The 21,708-nt window shown below is 33.7% G+C and overlaps 1 protein-coding gene across 1 annotated transcript in view; it reads left to right on the forward strand.

Annotated features, from left to right (window-relative positions):
• Positions 1-18,116, forward strand: part of LOC127876513 (glutamate receptor 2-like) — a 41,375-nt gene extending 23,259 nt beyond the window's left edge. Inside the window, exons 5-19 of the mRNA XM_052421812.1 lie at positions 2,450-2,503; positions 5,642-5,788; positions 6,470-6,591; positions 8,173-8,254; positions 8,937-9,044; positions 9,957-10,061; positions 10,598-10,672; positions 11,301-11,480; positions 11,870-12,222; positions 13,725-13,923; positions 14,189-14,433; positions 14,741-14,846; positions 15,275-15,427; positions 15,976-16,071; positions 16,328-18,116. Coding sequence (XP_052277772.1) covers positions 2,450-2,503; positions 5,642-5,788; positions 6,470-6,591; positions 8,173-8,254; positions 8,937-9,044; positions 9,957-10,061; positions 10,598-10,672; positions 11,301-11,480; positions 11,870-12,222; positions 13,725-13,923; positions 14,189-14,433; positions 14,741-14,846; positions 15,275-15,427; positions 15,976-16,071; positions 16,328-16,423 — 2,121 coding nt within the window. The 3' untranslated portion in view covers positions 16,424-18,116. The remainder of the gene's footprint in view (positions 1-2,449; positions 2,504-5,641; positions 5,789-6,469; positions 6,592-8,172; positions 8,255-8,936; positions 9,045-9,956; positions 10,062-10,597; positions 10,673-11,300; positions 11,481-11,869; positions 12,223-13,724; positions 13,924-14,188; positions 14,434-14,740; positions 14,847-15,274; positions 15,428-15,975; positions 16,072-16,327) is intronic.
• The last annotated feature ends 3,592 nt before the right edge of the window (positions 18,117-21,708 follow it).

Consider the following 21,708-nt stretch of genomic DNA (forward strand, 5'->3'; position numbering starts at 1 on the left):
ATTTACCAAAGCGTGAAAAGATCCCTTTAAATAAGCCAATGCTACTTCCGAGGTGGCGCCTATGACAAGATGTTATTAAATGTCAAGGATAATTTTTCATAGTGAGTTAGTTTTATATGTTTTTTAACATAGTTTACATTATTTTTTAATCTGGCAATTTATTGCGATTCAGCAAAGATTTATTCATCCTTGCATGTACAGAAAAGAAACATATAATAACAACCCATTTGAAAACGTGATGACCATTTTAAGTTGTGGCATGGTAAAGATTTTAACACAATATCGATGTATTGTGCCTGTATGACCAGCATATTTCCTCCCAATTAAATCACTAAAAACATCAAACAATTGCTTTGAACATGCTTAAGTTTTCCGATGCACAGTAACATTGGCGTCTTGTCGATCTAATAGATAATATGTGTTTTTTTCCAAACAAGATGGAGCCAATCCCAAGGAGATGACGCTAATGACAGGAGGTGGCGCCAATGCACTATTTGAGCAATTTTAATTTTCGATGTCGACCATATACTTTGTGTTTCGTATTTGAGTGTCCCATCTTTTTTTCTTAATTTGAATATAATGAAATATAACAAAAAAGTAAAGTCTACATTATTATGTAGAAATATGTGTTTCGAAGAGATTTTTAAATTTCTGTTATTGAATATACTACAAAACTGGACAGAAGCTTAAGTATTATAAACAAAAAGGCAACGATTAAAGCCGAAGCTATCCTAATTTTTGCAGATATTAGTAGGAACGAAATGCATATGTTAGCCTATTTAAGATTCGTTGACCTATGTCTTTTAGTAAATTAAGATTTTTAATAGGGGACAAAACTCAGCGTTTCAAGAAGCAGTAATATCTTTGTATTACTTCGTCAATTTTGTTCTTGAATCAACACGTTTGTTGTAGAGAGCATATTTTGAGAATTTTGAGAATTGAGTTTTTGGATTGAATGAATATTACATATTTTGGATAAATATCGTACAATATGTTTTTGAGGTTATTGACTTCTTAATGGAATTGATTACTTATATATTGACATATTTACATCTTGTTTTTAATGAATGTGTATAGATATAGATTCTGGTTTAAGTATTCAAGTTAAACATAATTTTTTTTTATTAAAAACGAACATTATCTATCAAATGTAAGTCGCGTGATGATTCATATATCGTGCATCGGCGCCCCCTCATATCCTTAGCTCCACCTCATTGGCTTTGACTTCATCGCTTTTGGAAAAATACAAAATTATGTAGTAGATATCCACGATGTTAATGTGTCTGTGCATGCAGCAACTAGTATATGTTGAAAGCAATCGTTTGATGCCGTTCGCGAATCAATCTGGTCGAATTTTGCTGGTCGCACAGGCACAATACATTAATTTGCTTTCGAAAATTTCACCATATCGCGACTAATAAAGGTCCTAAAGATTCCAAATGGGTTGTGATTGTATGTTTAATTGTTTATGTACATTTGTGGATGAATAAAAATTCACTAAATCGCACTATATTGCCCGATTTTTAATATTGCGAAATATGTTGGAAAAAAACATATAAAACCTACTCACCATGAATAAATATCCGTAAAATTTCAAGACATCTGGTCCTTAACGCCACCTCGGAAATAGAAATGCACCACAAAAAGACGTGGCGCCCGTGATTACCGGCCGTGGATATGTTAATGCATAGAGAATCAATTTTTGCCATATTAGTATCTTAATGTGCGTCTAAGGAAAAGCCGTTAGACTATGGACTTAAGTCAGTAAAACCTGTATGATGTCCATTTAAAACAAGCAGATCACTGTCCATATTGTTTGGTGAAAAGATCTGATAAAGAGTAAGATGTTTTATGGGCAGTAAAAGTTAAATGATTGTCAAAACGTGTAGCTAATGGTGTATTTGGGGTTTTGCTATGCTGTTACATTACTGCGCGTTCATTTGATGAGAATAGTACTCGAATTGTTATATATATCTCAATCATGTTTACACAAAAGCATGTTTTCATTCACAACGTTGATTTGTTTGTTTAATATTTAATAGAATTTCATCGAAAAATGTGCAAACGAATATTCCACAACCAATGACATGTACGTGCAAGCTGGCCGTTGGAAACGAAAATGTCAAGAGCGTAGAATAAAGAGATTTTAAATAAATAAACATAAATCTTTAATCAGACTCAACAGCGCATTTTGATGATATTTTTATTTAAAGCGCTTCTCATATTCAAACGCTTAAAGTTAATCAATGTCCAAATCAAACCAAGTAAAATGTGATTTACCACTTTAAAGATTATTAATCATTGTCGAGAATGTCGATTCCTGCTAACGATTCAGAAATCTTCAAACACTGCTGTGAATCTGTGATATCTAAGAGTACCATCTCTCTGTTTTAATACATTGTATCATTGCTGTTTGTGCATGCGTACTGTAAGATCAATGTATTTTCAGATCGTTGACGTCGGAATGAACCGTGATGGTTACCACTACATTTTAGGAGGACTTGTAAGTAACACACAAAGATTCAACGCGCATTTTTTTCACGTAAGGTTTATTTTCCGCCATTCACATCAATGGACGATCTTCAACTGTTGCTACATTATGGACAGTAATTAGAGGAAATCAACAAATATTACAAATGTCGCTTACCTTGTAGCATGCCGTGTGTATAAATCGTTCCCCCCATGTTCACTCGAATGTACATATATTCCTATATATGATATATTTTAGCATAAATCTCAAACTGTTTTCCAATATCAATAAAACGATACATTTTACAATATATTCTAAAAAGTGCACTTTGATCATGCCTGTTACAAAATACTAGTAAATACAATATAATTCGCTGCATTTGGAGTTGTAAGTATATACTTATGACCATTAAATTCTTAATTGACGCAACACTATTTCTTTATGATTCCTTTTACTAATTAAAAAAATTCAAAATCCATTGTCTGTATTCAAAACGCTTTGAAATAATGAAATACTACAATGAATATGCACTAACTGGGTATAATCAATAGTGCAAGAGGATTCACTTTTGGGACATCATCCTTTGGGATACTAAAATATTTAAAAAGAAACGAGTTTTGTGAATTGTTATTAAATTTACCAAAATAAGTTTCAAAATGTTTGATTTACGTAAATTTTTGTTCAAATAGAACCGTCATGTATATAAAAATAGATCTCATACGACATGATACAATATGACACCAAGTAATGGCGTTTTCTTCTACATAAAATACACTCATGGCTAAATGATCGTGCCATGATGTGAATCTTTGCTAAAGATAAATATTTAGTCAAGTCATCTAGAAATACTACACTATGCAGTCATTTTTACAATATTAGACAGCTGCATGAAATATATGTATGAGATTACACTCGATGCCGAAAGGCTTGAAAGCGAAAATCTCGGAAGCGTGCACCACATAACAAAAGTAATTATTATAACGATTATATTTAGGTATAATAATATGTAAGTGGTTCTGAATTAAAATACTGCCTATGCTTTAAATTGACCATTCCATGCCGGTGATCCCAGTTTCGAATAAAGGTCCAATACTGTTTTGCAACTTACTTCAATTGTATAACAGACTAACGAAACAGAAACATTTTAGCTCGATTGCATCGAAAGCTTTCGGCTTATTTGAAACGCTCTCGAATCCGTTTTCTGGGACTAGAACCAGTGCTTGGTGGATAAGTGGGAGATCTAAATAACGCTCCAACATTGGGGATGGAACCCGTGACCTCCCGATCGCGGACACGGCGACTTGTTTCTTTTAAAAACAGAACGTTCACAACCTAGTTGTTTGTGCATGTTATTTCAATCCATTTACATCCTAAACCTACTGATACTTATTTCTTCAATCGATGGTGTGATTTTAAACGACTTTTACGGTCGCAGTGGTGTGGTGGATGAGGTGTCCGCCTAGCGATCGGGAGTTCGTCGGTTCGCTCAATACTCGGGGAGCGTTCTCACTATCTCCTCCATAGACACCAAGTACTGGTTCTTCCCAGGAAACGGACTCGACAGTGTTCATATCTGCCTATAATTGGCCTTCCTGTAATAGTCAGCAATTGACTGTAGGAAGTACGAATCAGAAGTAGAAGAAGACTAGTACATACAATTGAAAATGGTAAAAGTGTATATTTTCCTTGGACAATTAGACTCGTCTAATTTAAATTGGACTGTTTGATAGTATTCTGGAGACGTACATGGAAGTTCAGTAACAGAAATGTACCCTATATACATTTATTTTGAAATCGATCGAATTAATTATAATGTTCCTGAATATCATTAGTAATTTCCAACATACAGTATAACAAAAGTTAAGTCTATTTGTATGTATTATTGATTTCAACTGCATTGGCTCTTTATTACTCAAAAAAAAACATAATGACAAGAGGACGACACAATAAGAGGGTTAACGTCAACTTGTATGATGTTTAAAGCTGATGTGCTATTTATGAGGATACATCTCAGATGACATGCTGTGTAACAGAACACATAATTTTTACTATATTGGTTTGCATTGCCAAAGAATTAAGCCTTATGCAATTGATTCATTTAGGTTTCTATTTACATGGTCTATCATTTCACAAATAATTACAGAGAAATATTTAATTGTGTATGAATAGTCATATAATAAAATACGATCCCGAACTAAAAATACAGGAAGACAAATAATTATTATTAATAAAAAAAACAACACATATTGTCAACATCTCACGCATGCCTTATTAAGGAGCTGCTACGTACGGTATGGTTTAACTTTTACAGATAGAGTCTTTTGTTATTGCTACAAGAGTTAAACACACAGGTTTCAATCTTCGGCGTAATTAACAGAAAGTCTTCCGTCAAAACAATGTTCAAATGCAACGTCTATGTTATTTCAGTCTATTAAAGTCGCTTACACGCTACTCATTATATTCTTATATCGAAGTTGTGCTTTTAAACAAATACTTGAGACGAGAAAGGTTTTTGCAAAATGTCATTGTAGAAAACATGATTAGTCCTAATAACAAATTGAGAAAACATATTACTTAAAAGGGAAGTCAATGAATGCAATTTGCATAGCGATGTAAATAGATATATTATACCATGTTGTGTACATTTCTAAATATCTGGCATACTCAGAACTGGGGAAGATGACAATATTAAGTAAATTAGCTTTATCAAATAAAACATATCAACATTCATTTCAATTAACCAATATTAAAAAGGTATCTTTAAAAAAAAACTTGTTTGGTAGATTTTTTTCAAATTTCGCATCCCATTTAGTTTTGTCGCTTTGGAAAATATATCAACATGTCAATAAGAGTCGTTAAATAGGCAGTACAATTTGTATCAAATCACGATAACGTGCTAAGCTAGAACATTTGAACCCTTTGAACGCTGGAACCGGATTTTGAAGGCCTTTGAAAACAGTTTGGATCCATATGAGACGCCACAGAACGTGGCGTCTCATCAGGATCTTAACTGTTTGCTATTCTGATTTTTTTAAATCGAAGAAAATGCTAATTTTAGAAATTTAGCAGACAACATTTACGCAGACGACAAATTTCCCAGCATGCAAAGGGTTAATATTGTTTTACTCCGATGAAGAACATGGTTGGTTCCTTTTCTCTCCTGATTGGCAGGGAATTAATGAACTCGACCTAGGAACGTTTGTCTACGGAGGTGTTAACATTACCGGCTTCAGCATCGTGGATAATGTCTCCACCGAGAATGCGGAGCTCATAAACAAGGCACGGAACTTTCCCATTCATGACGTTGGAAAAATTAAGGTAAATCATGTTCTTACCTGTCAATCAAGTATAAGGTTTTTAAAATATGTTATCCGAATTGGCGATTTAAAATATTTTATTGAATACACTCAGTTCCGCTCCTCCATTTTTTAGTTACCTTTGATTGTAGAATTTTGTTTAAGAGATAAACGTTTTTAAGTTTACTTCATCATATATTTGATACTTGTGTGGAATATTTGTCTATAAAGTCTATTATGATATGCTTAATAGCTGGATGGTAACAGGCTTACAGATGATAAGAAATGTGTATTTGAAGACGTGTATATGCCAAGAACATTTTTCAACCACGTCGCTTTGTCTCGGTTGTTTCCATTAAAAAACAATGTCATCATTACAAATAGCTGAAACGGCAGTAGCTTTTTTATGTTACGCAGTGGATACATGGGAATAAATGAGATAAATTTTTATAACACAACCTGAGCTATTGTAAATTTGAATGCCATTGTAAAAAAAGATAATCAAAGTCATTAAATAAAACGAGCTGTTGTTTGTTTTTCACGTCATCCAGCTAGTAAAATAATGTGTTAATGAGCCAATTAACGTATTTTTTTCACTTTTTATCATTGAAACATTGCATGTTTCCCTTTCTTCTTACGTATAATGTGACACACGAAGCAAAATATATTTATTCAAATAAAACATATTTATTCAAATATACAGGTGGAAGAGGCGTTGCTAATAGACACCGTTCAAGTGCTACTGCAGGCAGTTTTCAGTTTGAATGATGACCGAGACAACGACATCTTCCAGTCCAAAAGAATGTCACGTGGTCGATATTCCAGGTATGTGACGTTGTAAAACATCAGTTATAACTTTTAAAAATACAAACTTAACATAAATACATAAGAAATGAGATACGATAGACATTTTATTGTTCACTATCAATATCTCATGGAAGTCAGTAAAATAATGCAAGTTTATCTGTTTCTCATAGTTGCCATATATAATAAATACATCAGCATGTACTATGCATGAATAAATATACCGTTCGTTTGAGTACATGAATCTGAAGATACATTGCTTAAGCGAGAAACAATTTTCCAGGAAACAAAAACGTTAAAAGTATATAATAGAGATATAATGTCTACATTAAAGTATTGAATTATATTCAATTATCAATTATAATTGTCAATAATAATTATTATATAACTATAATCAATATTATTCAATTATATCTGCGAAATCATGCTTTGACTCGATTAGTCATTTCGTTTATGTTATATCAACTCTGAATTTTTAGCGCTCGACGATATATCTTTCAGACGAACTCTGTTTCAAAGTTGGTGTATGCGAATTGTTAGCATTTTAAGCCTTTAATTTTGAATGTCATTTACGGCTTTGCAATAAATATTTTGGTAAATATACGTCACTAACAAAAATTATGGATTCATTAGATAATAATCCACTACAAATAAACAAATAATAGTATGCTATATAAATGGGTTAATAAATGACGCCAAATACAAACACATGCAACCCATATTTCTAAAAACAATTTATTAAATTGAATAGGAATGAGTGAGGTTCCGCGACATCGTATAGGGGCCAAAGCAAAATCAAGCTAACGACATAAATCTGGTTGTTATGGAAATTCCATACAAATGAGATGACGTGCAGCTTTAAAATCGGTCTGCACCATTATGTAGGATTAAACTATGATTGATACTTAGCTTTATCCTTTCATCTCGTTGGTCCGGACCTTCACATCGGTCATGGATATAAAATATTCCACTCTAAATTGGTTACAAGTATTTTTTTCAATTTTTAAAAGCTTTGCATTGACCGTTCAAAGGCGTTGACCGCATCTTTAATTATTTAAGCAGTGATTTTCTTGATGAATTATATTTATTGTATAATTAAACAAACTGGAGGAACAATATATCCTTATTATGTTTGTATTTGCTGTATATCAGTTACTATTACGTGTATTATTGCGATGGGTTCTGGTTTTTAACATAAATAAGGTTATTCTTACTTTACCTAGGTGTTGTTATTACTTTAGGTATGTGAGCTTTTGAAGCGATTATTTACACGTGAATAAAAAAAACAAACTTTTATGTCACTGATTTTAAGCATGACTTCCTCTGAACTGGTCTTCTTGTTTTCAATTCGTCAATATTTTATCTGTTTCGACAATAAGTACGCTTAACACTGGGAAAGTGATAACGACAGGGGAACTAAATCTTCTTTCTTGTTGGGACAAGTGCTGCAAACTAAATACTGTTGTGTCCAAGACTTAACATTACACTTAATATTCATTGTCGCATAGCATTTTGTTCTCGACTTTGAACATTCAATGGCGTATGCCCAATACTGTGTTTTTGTACATTATGCCTTGTGATACTCATGTGTTCTGTATGAAGCCCGGCGGGCAGCAAAAACTGTAGCGGCGAGGTCATGGAGCAGACGTTCGACGGGGAAATGGTTCTAAACAAGCTTAAAAATGTAAGCCGGTTGTACAACACACGTGATTGTTGTTATTGTTTGAACACGTCAGAAATTATTTCTTTACTATTTATGAAATAAGAATATTGTTATTTTTATGGTATGTTTTTTAAGTCACTTTAGCTGTCTAGCAATACAAGGCGTGTGTCATAGTATTGCGCTTCAATAATTCGTACTTTCTCAGTAAGTTTGATGAGTTAGTGTCATGATTATGACGCTTTCAAATGTGTGTAACAACCACCGTTGAGGAATGTACACAATATTGGCATTATTAACGTTTACATTGATTTTAACAGTTATTAAACGACGTTAATAATCCTTCTGCAAAAACACGTGTTTACATACACCTTAAGTTTTATACCAAAGATCAGTTGAGTATCCAAGTCGAATACCTTAAACAACAACCATAAAATACACCTTGCTCAACGCATAACCCGTATTACATTCTAAATTGAGTAACATTTAAAAACATTGGAAGTATCGTAAAATTTGATGACATCATCATATTAATAGAAATGTTAAACAAATATATAATGTTATCAATTAAAAAGCAATTGCGTGTACTGAATGTTGTTTATATATAGATTTATCATGTGTAAAACTTTAAAATACTATTAAATATGTTTCTGTCATTGAACGTGTGATCCAATACAAATGTAATGAACATATTTTGTGATTTAAGGTAAAAACATATGGACTGACCGGTAATATAGAATTCGACAAATACGGAACTCGACAAAATTACCTTTTTAAAGTTCATCAACTGGAATTGAAACAGCCTTTACGACAAGTAGGTATTCATTTTTCATTTCGTAAAATTGCACGCATATTTGTCGTGTTAAAATGATACACAATATATTTTAATTTTCGAGGATGAATAATTGTTCGATAAACAAATACACACGTCAAAGCAGTTATCCCAATCTTAATCGAGAACAGTACAGTACAGTAATTATTGGTTTCAATTGCAAATGATTCAGATAATGTTAGCATCTTTTTTGTGGTTGAATGTCTGTGCTCGCGGACGTGAACTCAGTGGTCGTTCTAGATAAAGCAGTTGAATGTCTGTGCTCGCGGAAGTGAACTAAGTGGTCGATCTAGATAAAGCCGATCAAACCAATATTGAATTTACGATAATTCCTTAAAATTGTTTTTTATTATTAACAATTTTATTGCATCAGTAGTGTTATTTTGATAAAAACAACAAACACTGTACGAATTGGTCGCCTGCTCGACTACCATAACTTCTTTACTTAGAATGGCTACATTTTCATGAATTTAATTAATGTATAATAGGGCACAATACCTTGTGTATAAACTTTGAAATATTAAACATTATGAGTTCAGATATGCGATGATTGGATTCAGGGCAAATGTATCGTGTATTAACAAATCACCACACTATTATATCTATATACTTATAAGATCAATTATTACACATATAAGAGACAAAGTGCACTGTAAAACAGAAAAAAATCGAAAATAATGCGAACCAACACTGGTAAAACCAATCGCCCTCGCTAGAAACGTTAGAGCAAATCGGTTGACAATTAATGTTAAAATAGTCACTTCTTACACTACACCAGTTATTTGTAATTCTTTTGTTATCACGTTGGCTGCATAGAATCCATATACCTTAACTTAGGCATATTGCATATATTGTGTGTATTCTATTGACAAGCCTTACATATTATATTGTCAGGTTGGATTTTGGACTCCAACAAGCAGATTTAACACAACTTTACCGAAGCCCCCAACGAAGCCGGAATTCCAGGGCAATCGAACTTTGAGAGTTATCACGATCATTGTAAGTACACGACACAATTTGAATGTCTTACATAACTTATCGTTTTAGTTTTCGTGGATTTAATATTACTTATTTAAAGCAGATGGGGTTTTTATTCAAGGTTTCTTTAGTTTGTATATCCAACCTAGTATCAACCACTCATTCTGACCGTAACGACATCCTTAGACTCATGCAAATAACACGTTGAATTTATATGCATTCTGATGAGAATCGTCCATATTCAACAAAATTCCTTATATATAAAGATACATTCAGTTACGACATGCTTAACGCTTGATGAATAATACGTAAAGTTTTATGTTTAAGCTTTGAAGAATTGATCAAGTTCAAAATTATTCTTATGTTTCAGGTCGAGAATGTGTTGATAAATTCAATATGTAAAGTATCTGCAAGCATAATTACGATACATAATAAGTCTTTAAATATGAGGAAGACAATCTTAAGAAATGATATGTAATTATTAGCTTTTTGGCTTTTTCACTCTCCAAGTGTTTTCCCCAATATAAAAAACTGTGTTTTTTTTGCTTTTTTTTTAGGAAGAACCTTTCGCCCAATTCAAGAAAAACAGTGATGGAAATGGAGCACCTATGGTGGACGGAAAATACCTTGAGGTGTGTTGACAAACCCCTTCATGCCGTAGTTAAGTCACTCTATTGGGGTATTGTACAGCTTTGTATTTTCTGACCGTTGGTTCCACAGTATGGGAAACCCGTACCCGTTCATTTATTAAGCATCGCTTTGTATGCTACAATGAATGTATTTACGTTCTCAGCTGGATGGATGACTTTTGGACGACAGACCAGTGTTAATTTATTTTCAATTGCCACACATCTGCTATTATCATCTTATGATTATCAGAATTTCAGGCGCTTAGATTCAGAGAAAAATTCACTGCTCACATTTACTCAAAGAATGTGAATAACATTGATAAACATGAAGATATAATTGCATGCACTCCAAGCGCAACCTTCATATTTGCTGTTTACAGCTATTGCTGCACTTGAAAATAAAAATATATTATCTACAGAGAGAGAATTTTATCGATTTCTTTCTTAGAACGTCAAGCGATATTGTATAAGATAAAAAGAGCCAAATACCTAATAAACGCTTTATCGACGTTTTCCGGAATATGATGGTATTCTTTCTAAAAAAATAATAATATTTATCTGAATGATGTATACATGCGTACTTTTTTTCTAACTAATAATTTGCTGTTTAATATTTTATGCAAACAAAAAGGGATACTGCATCGATCTTGCCAAGATGCTGCAAGAAAAGTGCGATACGCCTTACGATTACCACATCGAACTGGTCGGGGACAAGCAGTACGGTCGGTGGTTCAAGGACAAAGGCTGCTGGAATGGTATGATGGGGGAACTCATTGATGACGTAGCATGTCCAGAAGGTGGGCCAAGAAAGGTACGATGATTTCGTAGATGCATTTTAATGATTGACTGTAAACTATGTTTTTGAATGGTGAAACCGGCCTCTGAGAATGTTTGCCCCCACAGTTGTGTCACAGTTATCAGCGTACGTATGATACATGGCGATCAATTAATTTGTATAGTGTTACAAACCCATGTTACATTTTATTTGTTTTAAAAGCCTGTTTGACGACCAAGTGATGTATAATTTAGAATAGTTCACCACAGCACGATTTTTGTAACCTGTCCATTAAACAATGTTTTTTTCTTGCACCTTAATGCAATTAATATTTAGCTTTTTAAACGATTTATACGTATATCTGTACAATTAAGTTTTGAAGTTAATAGTTCTCGCGATTTTGTTGGTCTGTTTTTATTTAACAGAGAGCAGACATGGCGATAGCCCCCTTGACAATCAACGAAGAGCGGCAGCGGGTGGTGGACTTTACCAAGCCCTTCATGCAGACTGGGATCAGTATAATGATTAAAAAACCAGACAAAGAGAAGCCAGGGGTCTTCTCCTTCATGTATCCCCTGGCCGACAAAGTCTGGCTCTGTGTCATGATGGCTTTTTTGGGGGTCAGCTTCATACTGTTTTTCGTGGGCAGGTGGAGTCCGTACGAGTGGGGAGACCAGGATCCGAAGGGAGGACCTCCTATTAATAACTTTACTCTTTTGAATACATTATGGTTTTCTCTTGGTGCGCTAATGCAGCAGGGTTCTGATACATTTCCAAGGTTGGTGGGAGTGCTTTACTTATAATTTTTTTAATACAAAGGATATAGTATTACCGGTCCAATACCTTAGTCTGACTATCATAGCTATCGTAGGACCGTTGACCGACATAATTCCAAGCACTCGTTCGTACATGGAAATGTACAGTTTACCAGCCAGGCTCTACGTTGATTAGTTGGAATTGTACTGGCTATTTTTCATATAATTTCGCTTCATTTAATGTAAATTGCAATTTCTTTTAACATAAGTGTGCTTTTGTTTTTCATACATGTTCATCACCATAACGAGATATTCATATTGATTTAAGTATTTATCTTTTGTCTTCCTTTTTTGTAATGCTTGTGTATACCTGTTTCTGTTTTTGTTAATTGTATTTATTAACTTAGAAGTTTTTAATTAGTGTCTCACGCATGAACAAACTTCAGCTGTTATAAATATTAAAGCTGTGCATGTTTATGACTCCACACGCGTGTAAGTGAACTATTGAACAAGGCCTTGGATGAATACTAATGGTGGTACGTCCTCCAGTGACACTGCAGTTACGGCCACATTATGTTACATGCAAATGAAGAAATTATTCATTAACAATAAAACTATTGATTTTATAAGTATAGCATTTTTTTGTATTAGGATAATGATTTGGGTTTATATTTATAAATATGAAAAGTATTATTTTTAGATACATATAGTAAAATATAGCATTTTCCTAAGTAATATTAATTTTAAATGTGTATACTTAAACATTATGCTAAATTCTCTCTTCTCAAAAAATATCACGTCCACTAGTTTACTTGACCCAATTCAATTCTGTTGCATGTGTGTATATTCATTGTATTATCATGTGCTTATTTCATATTAACTGCAATTTCCTAGAGGTGTTCATGGTAACAAGGTCTAAGATTGAAAAATCGCCAAAACCGGTACAACATTGAAGCCACGAAATTATCACATCCTGGACGCATTAGCATCAAGGTCCAATAGTTTCTAAGGGTGTTATCGTTTAATATAAATTTATTTATTTTATTTGGAAAACAGACCGGTAAATATTGTGAAGATACGTTTCCTTTACATTTCCCTTGGAAAGGTAAAGATTGATCTTATGTTTCACGTTAACAATTATTGATAAATAATTACTTTGTCACTAGAACTATTAATCTAGGAAAAGTATTTTTAGCTATTGTAACTAGATTTTTAATAAAACTTTACACGCTTTCTATTTTATGTGCTTTTTTCTGAATCATCATTTTAAATCAGTAATTAAAACAGTTTTATCAACCAATCTATATAATTAAATCTTTAAGGCATCCCTGTAATTAAATTAAGTTATTTAACGCTAATTAGCGCTTTCTGGTTATCGGCATTCAGCATTTGCACTAAATAAAACCATGCGGTTTACTGAACGATCCTTTAGTCACATCAATAAGAACTTAACAGAAACATGTAATTTTGTCTATAAAGGTCTTTACGCAACCACTTACCACTAGCGCATGCTTGTTTCTCCCAGATCCTTCTCCGGTCGCATCGTGGGTTGCGCTTGGTGGTTCTTCACACTCATTCTGATCTCCTCGTACACCGCCAACCTCGCCGCCTTCTTGACCATCGAGCGTCTCACGCCGCCTATCAACTCCGCGGACGACCTTGTAAAACATCCCAAGATAAAATACGGGACGCTGAATTCGGGCTCAAGTATAGCGTTCTTCCAGGTGGTTGAGATTTACTAACAGTAACCCTTAAACGACATTGACTTTCAACTTTTATTGTTTACCAAAAATGAGCTTAAATGTATTAAGATGTACCCTAATTCTGATAAACCCAAAGCACCTGTGTGGCTTTTTATAGAGAGTTAACTTATATATATATATATATATTGAAATACAAATAATATCAAATGGTTTAACTCTTAATCCTTGTATAAATACGTACTTAAATGATACCATATATAGTACTAATTCTTCTTTTTTTTCACAGGAAGCCAAAGTTGATACCTATAGAAAAATGTGGAACCATATGTCCACAAATGCGGGTGTTCTGGTCAAGGATGTACGCACAGGTGTAGAGAAAGTCCGCAGCAGTAAAGGAGAATATGCTTTTTTATGTGAAGTCACTTATAACTATTATCACAACCAGCGAAAGCCATGTAATACCATGAAAGTCGGGAATAACCTTGATAGCAAGGGATATGGTATTGCCACCCCCGTGGGGTTTTATCTCAAGTAAGACAACAGTTTCATGGTCCGCTTCATCTTATAAACATGTATCAGGCTGCCTATGCATAACTTATACCATAGATATGTGTTCTTTGTATACGTAAATAACGGTTTATGTTTTGCGTCAGTGTTGAAGCATGGATATAGTCTTTGTATTTATTTTAACACCATATAATAGGGAAACATTTCCTATATTCAAAACCACGGAATAACCTTTGTGTTAATATGCAAATTACAAAGTAAACAGAAAAAAAAAATTCAGTAATTAAACATATACGTGTTGCTATAGTAGTGTTCAATGCTTTAACATTAGAAACCAAATCAACGTTGCTGTGCTGAGACTTCGAGAAGTGGGAGAGCTTATGAAGCTAGAACAGAAGTGGTGGTACTCAAAAGGAGAATGCGGCACAGACACAAAGGTTATGAACTTATAAAGATTTTTTTAATTGAATAGGGAAAAATAACAGATTTTTTCTAAACCTTATCAACTATATGAATCAGAAAGGTACATTAGGTTAGCGATGTTTGTACGGATAATATTTGCTATGTTTAATCTTCCCGATAATAAATTTCGGACTGGACCGGTTAAAGCCCGCATGCTTTAAAAATGACTTTTTCGAGCTTTAAGCTCCTGTCTTATTATGTACCAATCTTGTGGAAATTGTTTGCTGTTCACACGATACATCAATTGCCTTAAATACACGTACTATCTGTATCATTTTTCATATACATATACACAATTGTTAATTGGTGCACAATATGGCGGTTTTCTGGGAAATCCCAGTTATTAGATGGCCTGGAAAAGGAAAAGGCCATCTTTGAATTTCTTCAATTGATCACGTTTCAGGACGCCAAAACGAGTGCTCTTACATTGAGCAACGTGTCTGGAGTATTCCATATCCTTATTGGAGGCCTTCTATTAGCCATGGTTATGGCACTGTGTGAATACGTTGTTCACCAAAGGTTGCGTAAAATACGCCGACGTGCCAGAGAAAAAAAGGTATATGAAACAGGAAATAATATAATAAGCTTTTCTTCAGTATAAAAATATTTAAATAGTTTGGTTATTAGTTTTTTGAGATCGAATGTCCGTTGTCGGCTCAGGTACTACTTATAAATCTGGTTCTAGTACTTTTTAGTATACTGCACAGTGTCTCGAGTACGGAAATATACTGAAAAGTACCCCGGGAAAGTATATTCACCGTACTCCGGGTATTTATTTTTTATAAACTTACGAGTAGCTGGGGTTCTTTTAGGTAGTACCTCAGAGTTCTGGTAAGCCGCTTAAGTTGGATAAGCATGGTCAGGAAAAGTGTACGTTGGGCAACTTATATGACATTAACACAAAGAGCTAAGTTCGGTCCAGTGTATAAACGTATGCATTAAATTTCATAATACACCTAATCATATTTTATTATGAGGTTGAATGATACAATATTCGCATTTCTTTTAAGAACAAAAACAACAGTTTCGCTCCCTTTTAACTATTAAATATAATTGTGATTTTAATGTGTATTAACGCCTTTTCAATTTACTTAATTCGTCTAGTTAAATAAGGCACACAAGAACGCTGTCCGTATCGTTAGGAAAGAACCACTAGAAGCTTTGAAGGAAGCAGGTTATGCAGAGAGGGAAAACTCTGTGGTAAGTGCATCAAAGGCATGCGTAAACATACAAATCAGTTTCATTATCGGAATCTTCTTGCAACCATTTTTGCAGTTGAATGCTATCACTTGCCTTTACAGGACAAGCGGGTGATAGCAATAATGTCTTTTCTTGAAGTTTAATTTGAGTTCCATTATGTATGTCCATATAGTTTAAAAACATCATGTGATTAATGATTTGCCTATCGATAGATATGCTAGGATAGATAACTTGACTTCCTGCTTTTACTGTTCAGTTCGACTTTTCACCTGGAAACACGTTGACATCGTCTGCCCATCTTGTTACCTTTGACGGCTCAAAGCACAGTTACACGTCAAGCCCGGTACACTAGCCAGCGAAAATTATATCCTTAGGACGTTGAATTGGCTCCTTTGTGGAAAGGGTTGACGGGCCACTTCTATGCCACAACATTGTTTTCTGTTGGTTGAAGAATTGCATTGTTTGTACACAAAATATGTTCAGAGGCGTCATCGACAGATAAGGACAATATTCAAGATTGGTTTCCTGTAAGATGATGAAATGCGGTGTTGCTAACACCTTATGTGCGTTGTGATAACTGGATATGTCCATTACGACTTCGAATTAGCAGTGTGATGCCGTAAATTCTTGCAAGAAGATTACATCTAATACGCGACTTGGTGATGGCCTTTATTGATGATGACTTTCCCTTCATGCTTATCGGTGTGTCGTTATATTGTGTGAAAACACCTAATACACGGTACGCTGAATGTCGGTATTACTTGCTGTATGGTCTACAGATGTGTATTTTGTGGAACAGATAGTATTTTGCAGTTTCAGTGTCTAATAAATGGTTATTTGTTAAGAGGATGACGATTGGTTGACTGTATGACGCCAGACCCAACAATTGGTTCTTGCATAGCACACACAAACGTAGATAATATGTCTTGTGTCTAACAGTTATGTCGGTATTCCGACACAAACTTAAAAGCGAGTTTTTGTCTTATTGATATCACCCGCTTTATAAGACGAACACACGTTAATGTGTCACATATTTGAATGAAAATGGCAATCAAACCACATCCGCATGTTAAATAAAAAAATGTGCTCAACGTTGCTGAATTTTGAAAGCATTTTTCTTCAATCATAAAAATTGCTATAATTTCATGAAGTTTCAAAAAAGGAATTTGTTAAATTGCAGTATAACAGCTATTGGTAGTGTGCTTTAATTGTTCTATCTAAGAAAATATAAAATCTATTTGATGTTCGAAGACATGCGAAATCTGAATTGAAAACGCAGAACATGTTGTTATGGCTTTGTTTTTTATTTAGTGTGTTTATTTGTAATTTTATTGTAAAATTGCTTCACTACTGAAAAGAACGCAAACACCGAAATAGTATTACATGTGCTACTGTTAATACAAATGTGTCATAGATCTGCATTAAAATGAATGCAAAAAATGTTGCGCATGAATGGAATGCATTTATTTTTCGTATGTCTTCAGAAAATCTATATGTATGTGAGATACGGTATGTTTTCTATTTGAATTAAACTAAATACGTCTAGTGGGGAAAATACTGTCATTTAGATGAGCACAAACGTTCAATGCTATTCATTTTTGAAATTAAAACATAATCATCGTATGTGTAAATAAGTGTGCATGCTTGTAAATACATGTCATGACGTCTGCTGTAAAATATATTTACCGGATGAAAAAAGACGATTCTTACTTACGGACATGCCCCGTCTTTTAAAATGTATTCGTCTTCAACTCTAAATTGTTAATGTAGGTATGCCCGAACATGTATTAAATAGCAATACACTAAAAAAGAACAACACTTTGTTTGATCTATATAAACCTAGTATATATTACAAGTAACTTCACGTTCGTGATCCGTCATGGCAAGGTTTTTTTATACATACTTGTATTGTGTTATCTTCACTATTTCTGATTTGTATTGTCGTGTACATTATCATGTTTGATTGCAATCCTGTGGTCATTAGAACTTAATATATTATCGTTTATATATATACAAACAAGAAACGAAGTTCAATTGTGTAAGTTTCCTTTATATAAAATACAGAATGTGTACTTACTGCAGTATTGTTTCATAATCTCTGCATCCTCCCCTCATTGTGGCGTTTCATCCAATGTCATAATATGATTTATTTTATACTTTCCGGTGGTTTATAGAAACATATCAGTGCAATAAAACTGGTATTTCACTGTTTCAAACAGTGAAAAAAAAACAGTGACAAATTACGATATTTTTCACTGTTTTATTGTGAAATGAGTTCATTTTTTCGACGAAATGACGTCATAATTCCAGCAAAATTATCCAGTTAAACTCTTTAACAATGTAAATAAAAGGTGAAAAAAAGCATACAATAAAAAGAAAATTTGTTGGATTCGATGGAATACCGATTTTATTTCACTCGTGATCTTAAAAAATACATATTTTCACTCGTGGCTGGGCCACTCGTGAAAATATTATATTATATAATCACTCTTGAAATAAAATCGATATTCCATCGAATCCAACAAATATCCTCTATGTACATGTATTCTTAAAATGTGCAAGTGCAAACGCACACATTAAAGACGCTTGAAAAATAAAAATGCTGAAAATAAAAAAGAAATTCCGCAAGGTAAAATATCGTAAAGGTAAAAAGTGTAGTAGTAAAAGTTGACTTTCTGGTTTCGTCTGTTTTATTTACCTAATGTGAGATATTTTATTTCGGTAACATATAGCCGACAGTAGTTAATTCAGACGGTAATTAATATTCAACGCTTAAAATGTTTAGAAGTATTGCTTCCAAATGTAAATTGCTATAAAACTAAGTAAGGTTATGTTCGATTTACCATTCTTAAGAGTTCGTCTCGTCTATTCATGCAGAAGATTTGTTTAGTGGCTGCTCGCCACTATGCGAATATCTAAAGATGACGTCACATTAAGATTTCAAACCAGTACTTTACTAGGTCCGACCCGTTTTGTCGTCTGTATCGTTCTCGGCCGCTCAACCGCAAACGGCCCATCTTACGGAAGCAGTCTTTTGGTTATGCTCACATTCATGGTCTTCATCGGGGTCGGGGTCTGGAACGAGGTTATCTAGCTCGTTGTGTTCGTTCGTGTTTGGTCTGTGTTAATATCGACTAGAAAACGGGATGATGTTATATTGGTAGGTTTAAATACACGAATGGCCCTTGGATTTATTCTTAATATCATTTGATTCGTAGATCACGGGTTTTTCTTGACAGGTGTGTTACACGTATATGTTTATGCACATGGGGATTTTGTACAGTTCAATATCGAATCAGCCCATCACATATGCATTTCTACCAACGAATGCTTACCAATTGACGATCTGCTCGATGAGTCACTATCAGACATCAGCAAACTAGTGGGAGTCCTAGTCGGTCAGACAGGATCGATGCATTCAGAGATGAATAGCTTTTAGCGAACCGTTTGACAGTTGAGACACCATCGGAAAGGGAATTGAAAACGCGATTAACGTTTCATGTTTTTTTTCCATTCAGGGCACTGTTTTGGGCTAACACTCAGCGCTTTTATAAATTTATGTTGATGTCATATAACCATTCAAGATCTAAATTTACTTTGAGGATTGCTGGATAAAACCATAAATTTTCATTTGGATCATTGTGACATATATAGGAACAATCTAAAATACCAGCACACTATGTAAACTAAGATAGTAAACATATGAGCACATGTTTATTTAATCGTTTCAAAAATGCGAAGAGGAAAATTCGTACAGAATAATGTGTCTGTACGTTTAATTTACATTATTTTACAATGTAAAGAAACCAATTTGGCAAAATGTTATATCCGAAGTTCACTGTTTGATATGATTGTGACAGTTACTTACGTGTTTGTTTTCGCAAATATATATGATTTTCCTTAAGTTGCAAGGCTGCTGATGCGATTTAAATTATGTGTTTTACATTTTACATCTGATAAAACAATTATACAAAGACTTCATGCAATCTCATTCACGTATTATGCACACAAGCAAATCACGTTATCGCTTGATAACTTTGTAGCTCTTCTTAGCTGATCCGAAAAGCGAGGACATCGCCACTGAGAAATTTTAAAAGCTTTGCTTTGTTGTTCTTGGATTTGTTACTTCGCTGACATTAAACAGTCTTTGTCTGTATTCATGATTTAAAAAAAAAACAAGAATTAACCTGACATTTAACGATGTGAAACATGACTTAACATTTATTGATATTGACACGCAATACATATTAAAGAGGTACACTGACGTTATTTATTCTAGAAACAAGCATATTCTATATTTTCAAACTGATATTTATTAAGTTTTTATAATTGAGTACATAAAAGTCCTTAGTGTAACTCGAACTCAAAGGTACAGAAATATCATGCTTCATGAGTGTGCATGCCTTGCGCTATGTCTTGAGCGGTCACTCTTTTACATTACTTCCATAACAAATTTGTGCTTCAACTCCTTTATCCCGGGCGACGAATATTTAAATTAATGGAAACAGTTATTTTAATGATGGGCGTTTAGAACAAATAGACATGTGTGTTTTTGAAAATAAAACATTAAAGATCCCTTAATCTGAAAATCGTTTTTAAACATTACTTTGACCAAATGTCTTTAACTGGCTATCAGATACATTTTGAAATATGTCAATCCTTATCCTGAACACAGACATCGCTTGCAGAGCTGATTGATCGTTTCAAACAATCTGAAAAAAGAGTAACTCGCATAATACCGGTTGATGTTTGTCCGTCATACAAAGTATATGCGATATAATGTATGTGATCAGCTCATGGTTGCTTAATATTGACACGGTTTGTACAAGTATTGAGTTCGTATCTGCATCATTTCATACATTTTTAATCATACAAAAGATGCACATGTAGTTTGTATGTAAATTTTATGTATGTGCACTTAAAGTTTCGATTGAAAAAATATTTCAAGAGTGCTATGTCATTGATAATTCGGTACGAATATTTTAAGCACCGACAGTTCCCTGTAGTATTATGTAAACTTACCAGTGATAAGCACCGACAGTTGCATGTAGTATTTTGTAAACTTATCTGTGATAAGCACCGACAGTTCCGTGTAGTATAATAAAAAATTACCTGTGATAAGCACCGACAGTTCCCTGTAGTATTTTGTAAACAAACCTGTGATAATTGAAACAATTATCCATTAACAACAAGCGTACGTTTGTTATTGTTATGGGTATTTTTAATAGTCAAACCATTTTATATTTAAAACTAAGTTTTTACGCTTATGACAATGCGAATCGTCTTGAATGTCAAGAGATAAGACTATGAAAATAACACAAAACGGCATATATGGAACATTGCACAAAATTTTTGTTGCAAATCCGCCGGGATCTAAAAAGTATTACTTTGATGTGTTTTGTAGTATCCCGCTAATCGTGCTATAGATGACTTGGCATAAGATGCTGATTTTGAAAGTCGTTATAGTTCATAAAATAACTCTATAATAGAGTCAAATTTCATTATTTGTGTAATGGCTTAATATACCAGAATACACACACTTTTGAATTTTACGTGTAATTCCGTTTAACAACATTCATTAGATCACCTTCTAACTAAATAATTCATCAACATCTCATCATCCTCGCATCATGATGC

Source organism: Dreissena polymorpha, chromosome 4 (genome assembly GCF_020536995.1).
Source record: "Dreissena polymorpha isolate Duluth1 chromosome 4, UMN_Dpol_1.0, whole genome shotgun sequence".
NCBI classification, from domain to species: domain Eukaryota; kingdom Metazoa; phylum Mollusca; class Bivalvia; order Myida; family Dreissenidae; genus Dreissena; species Dreissena polymorpha.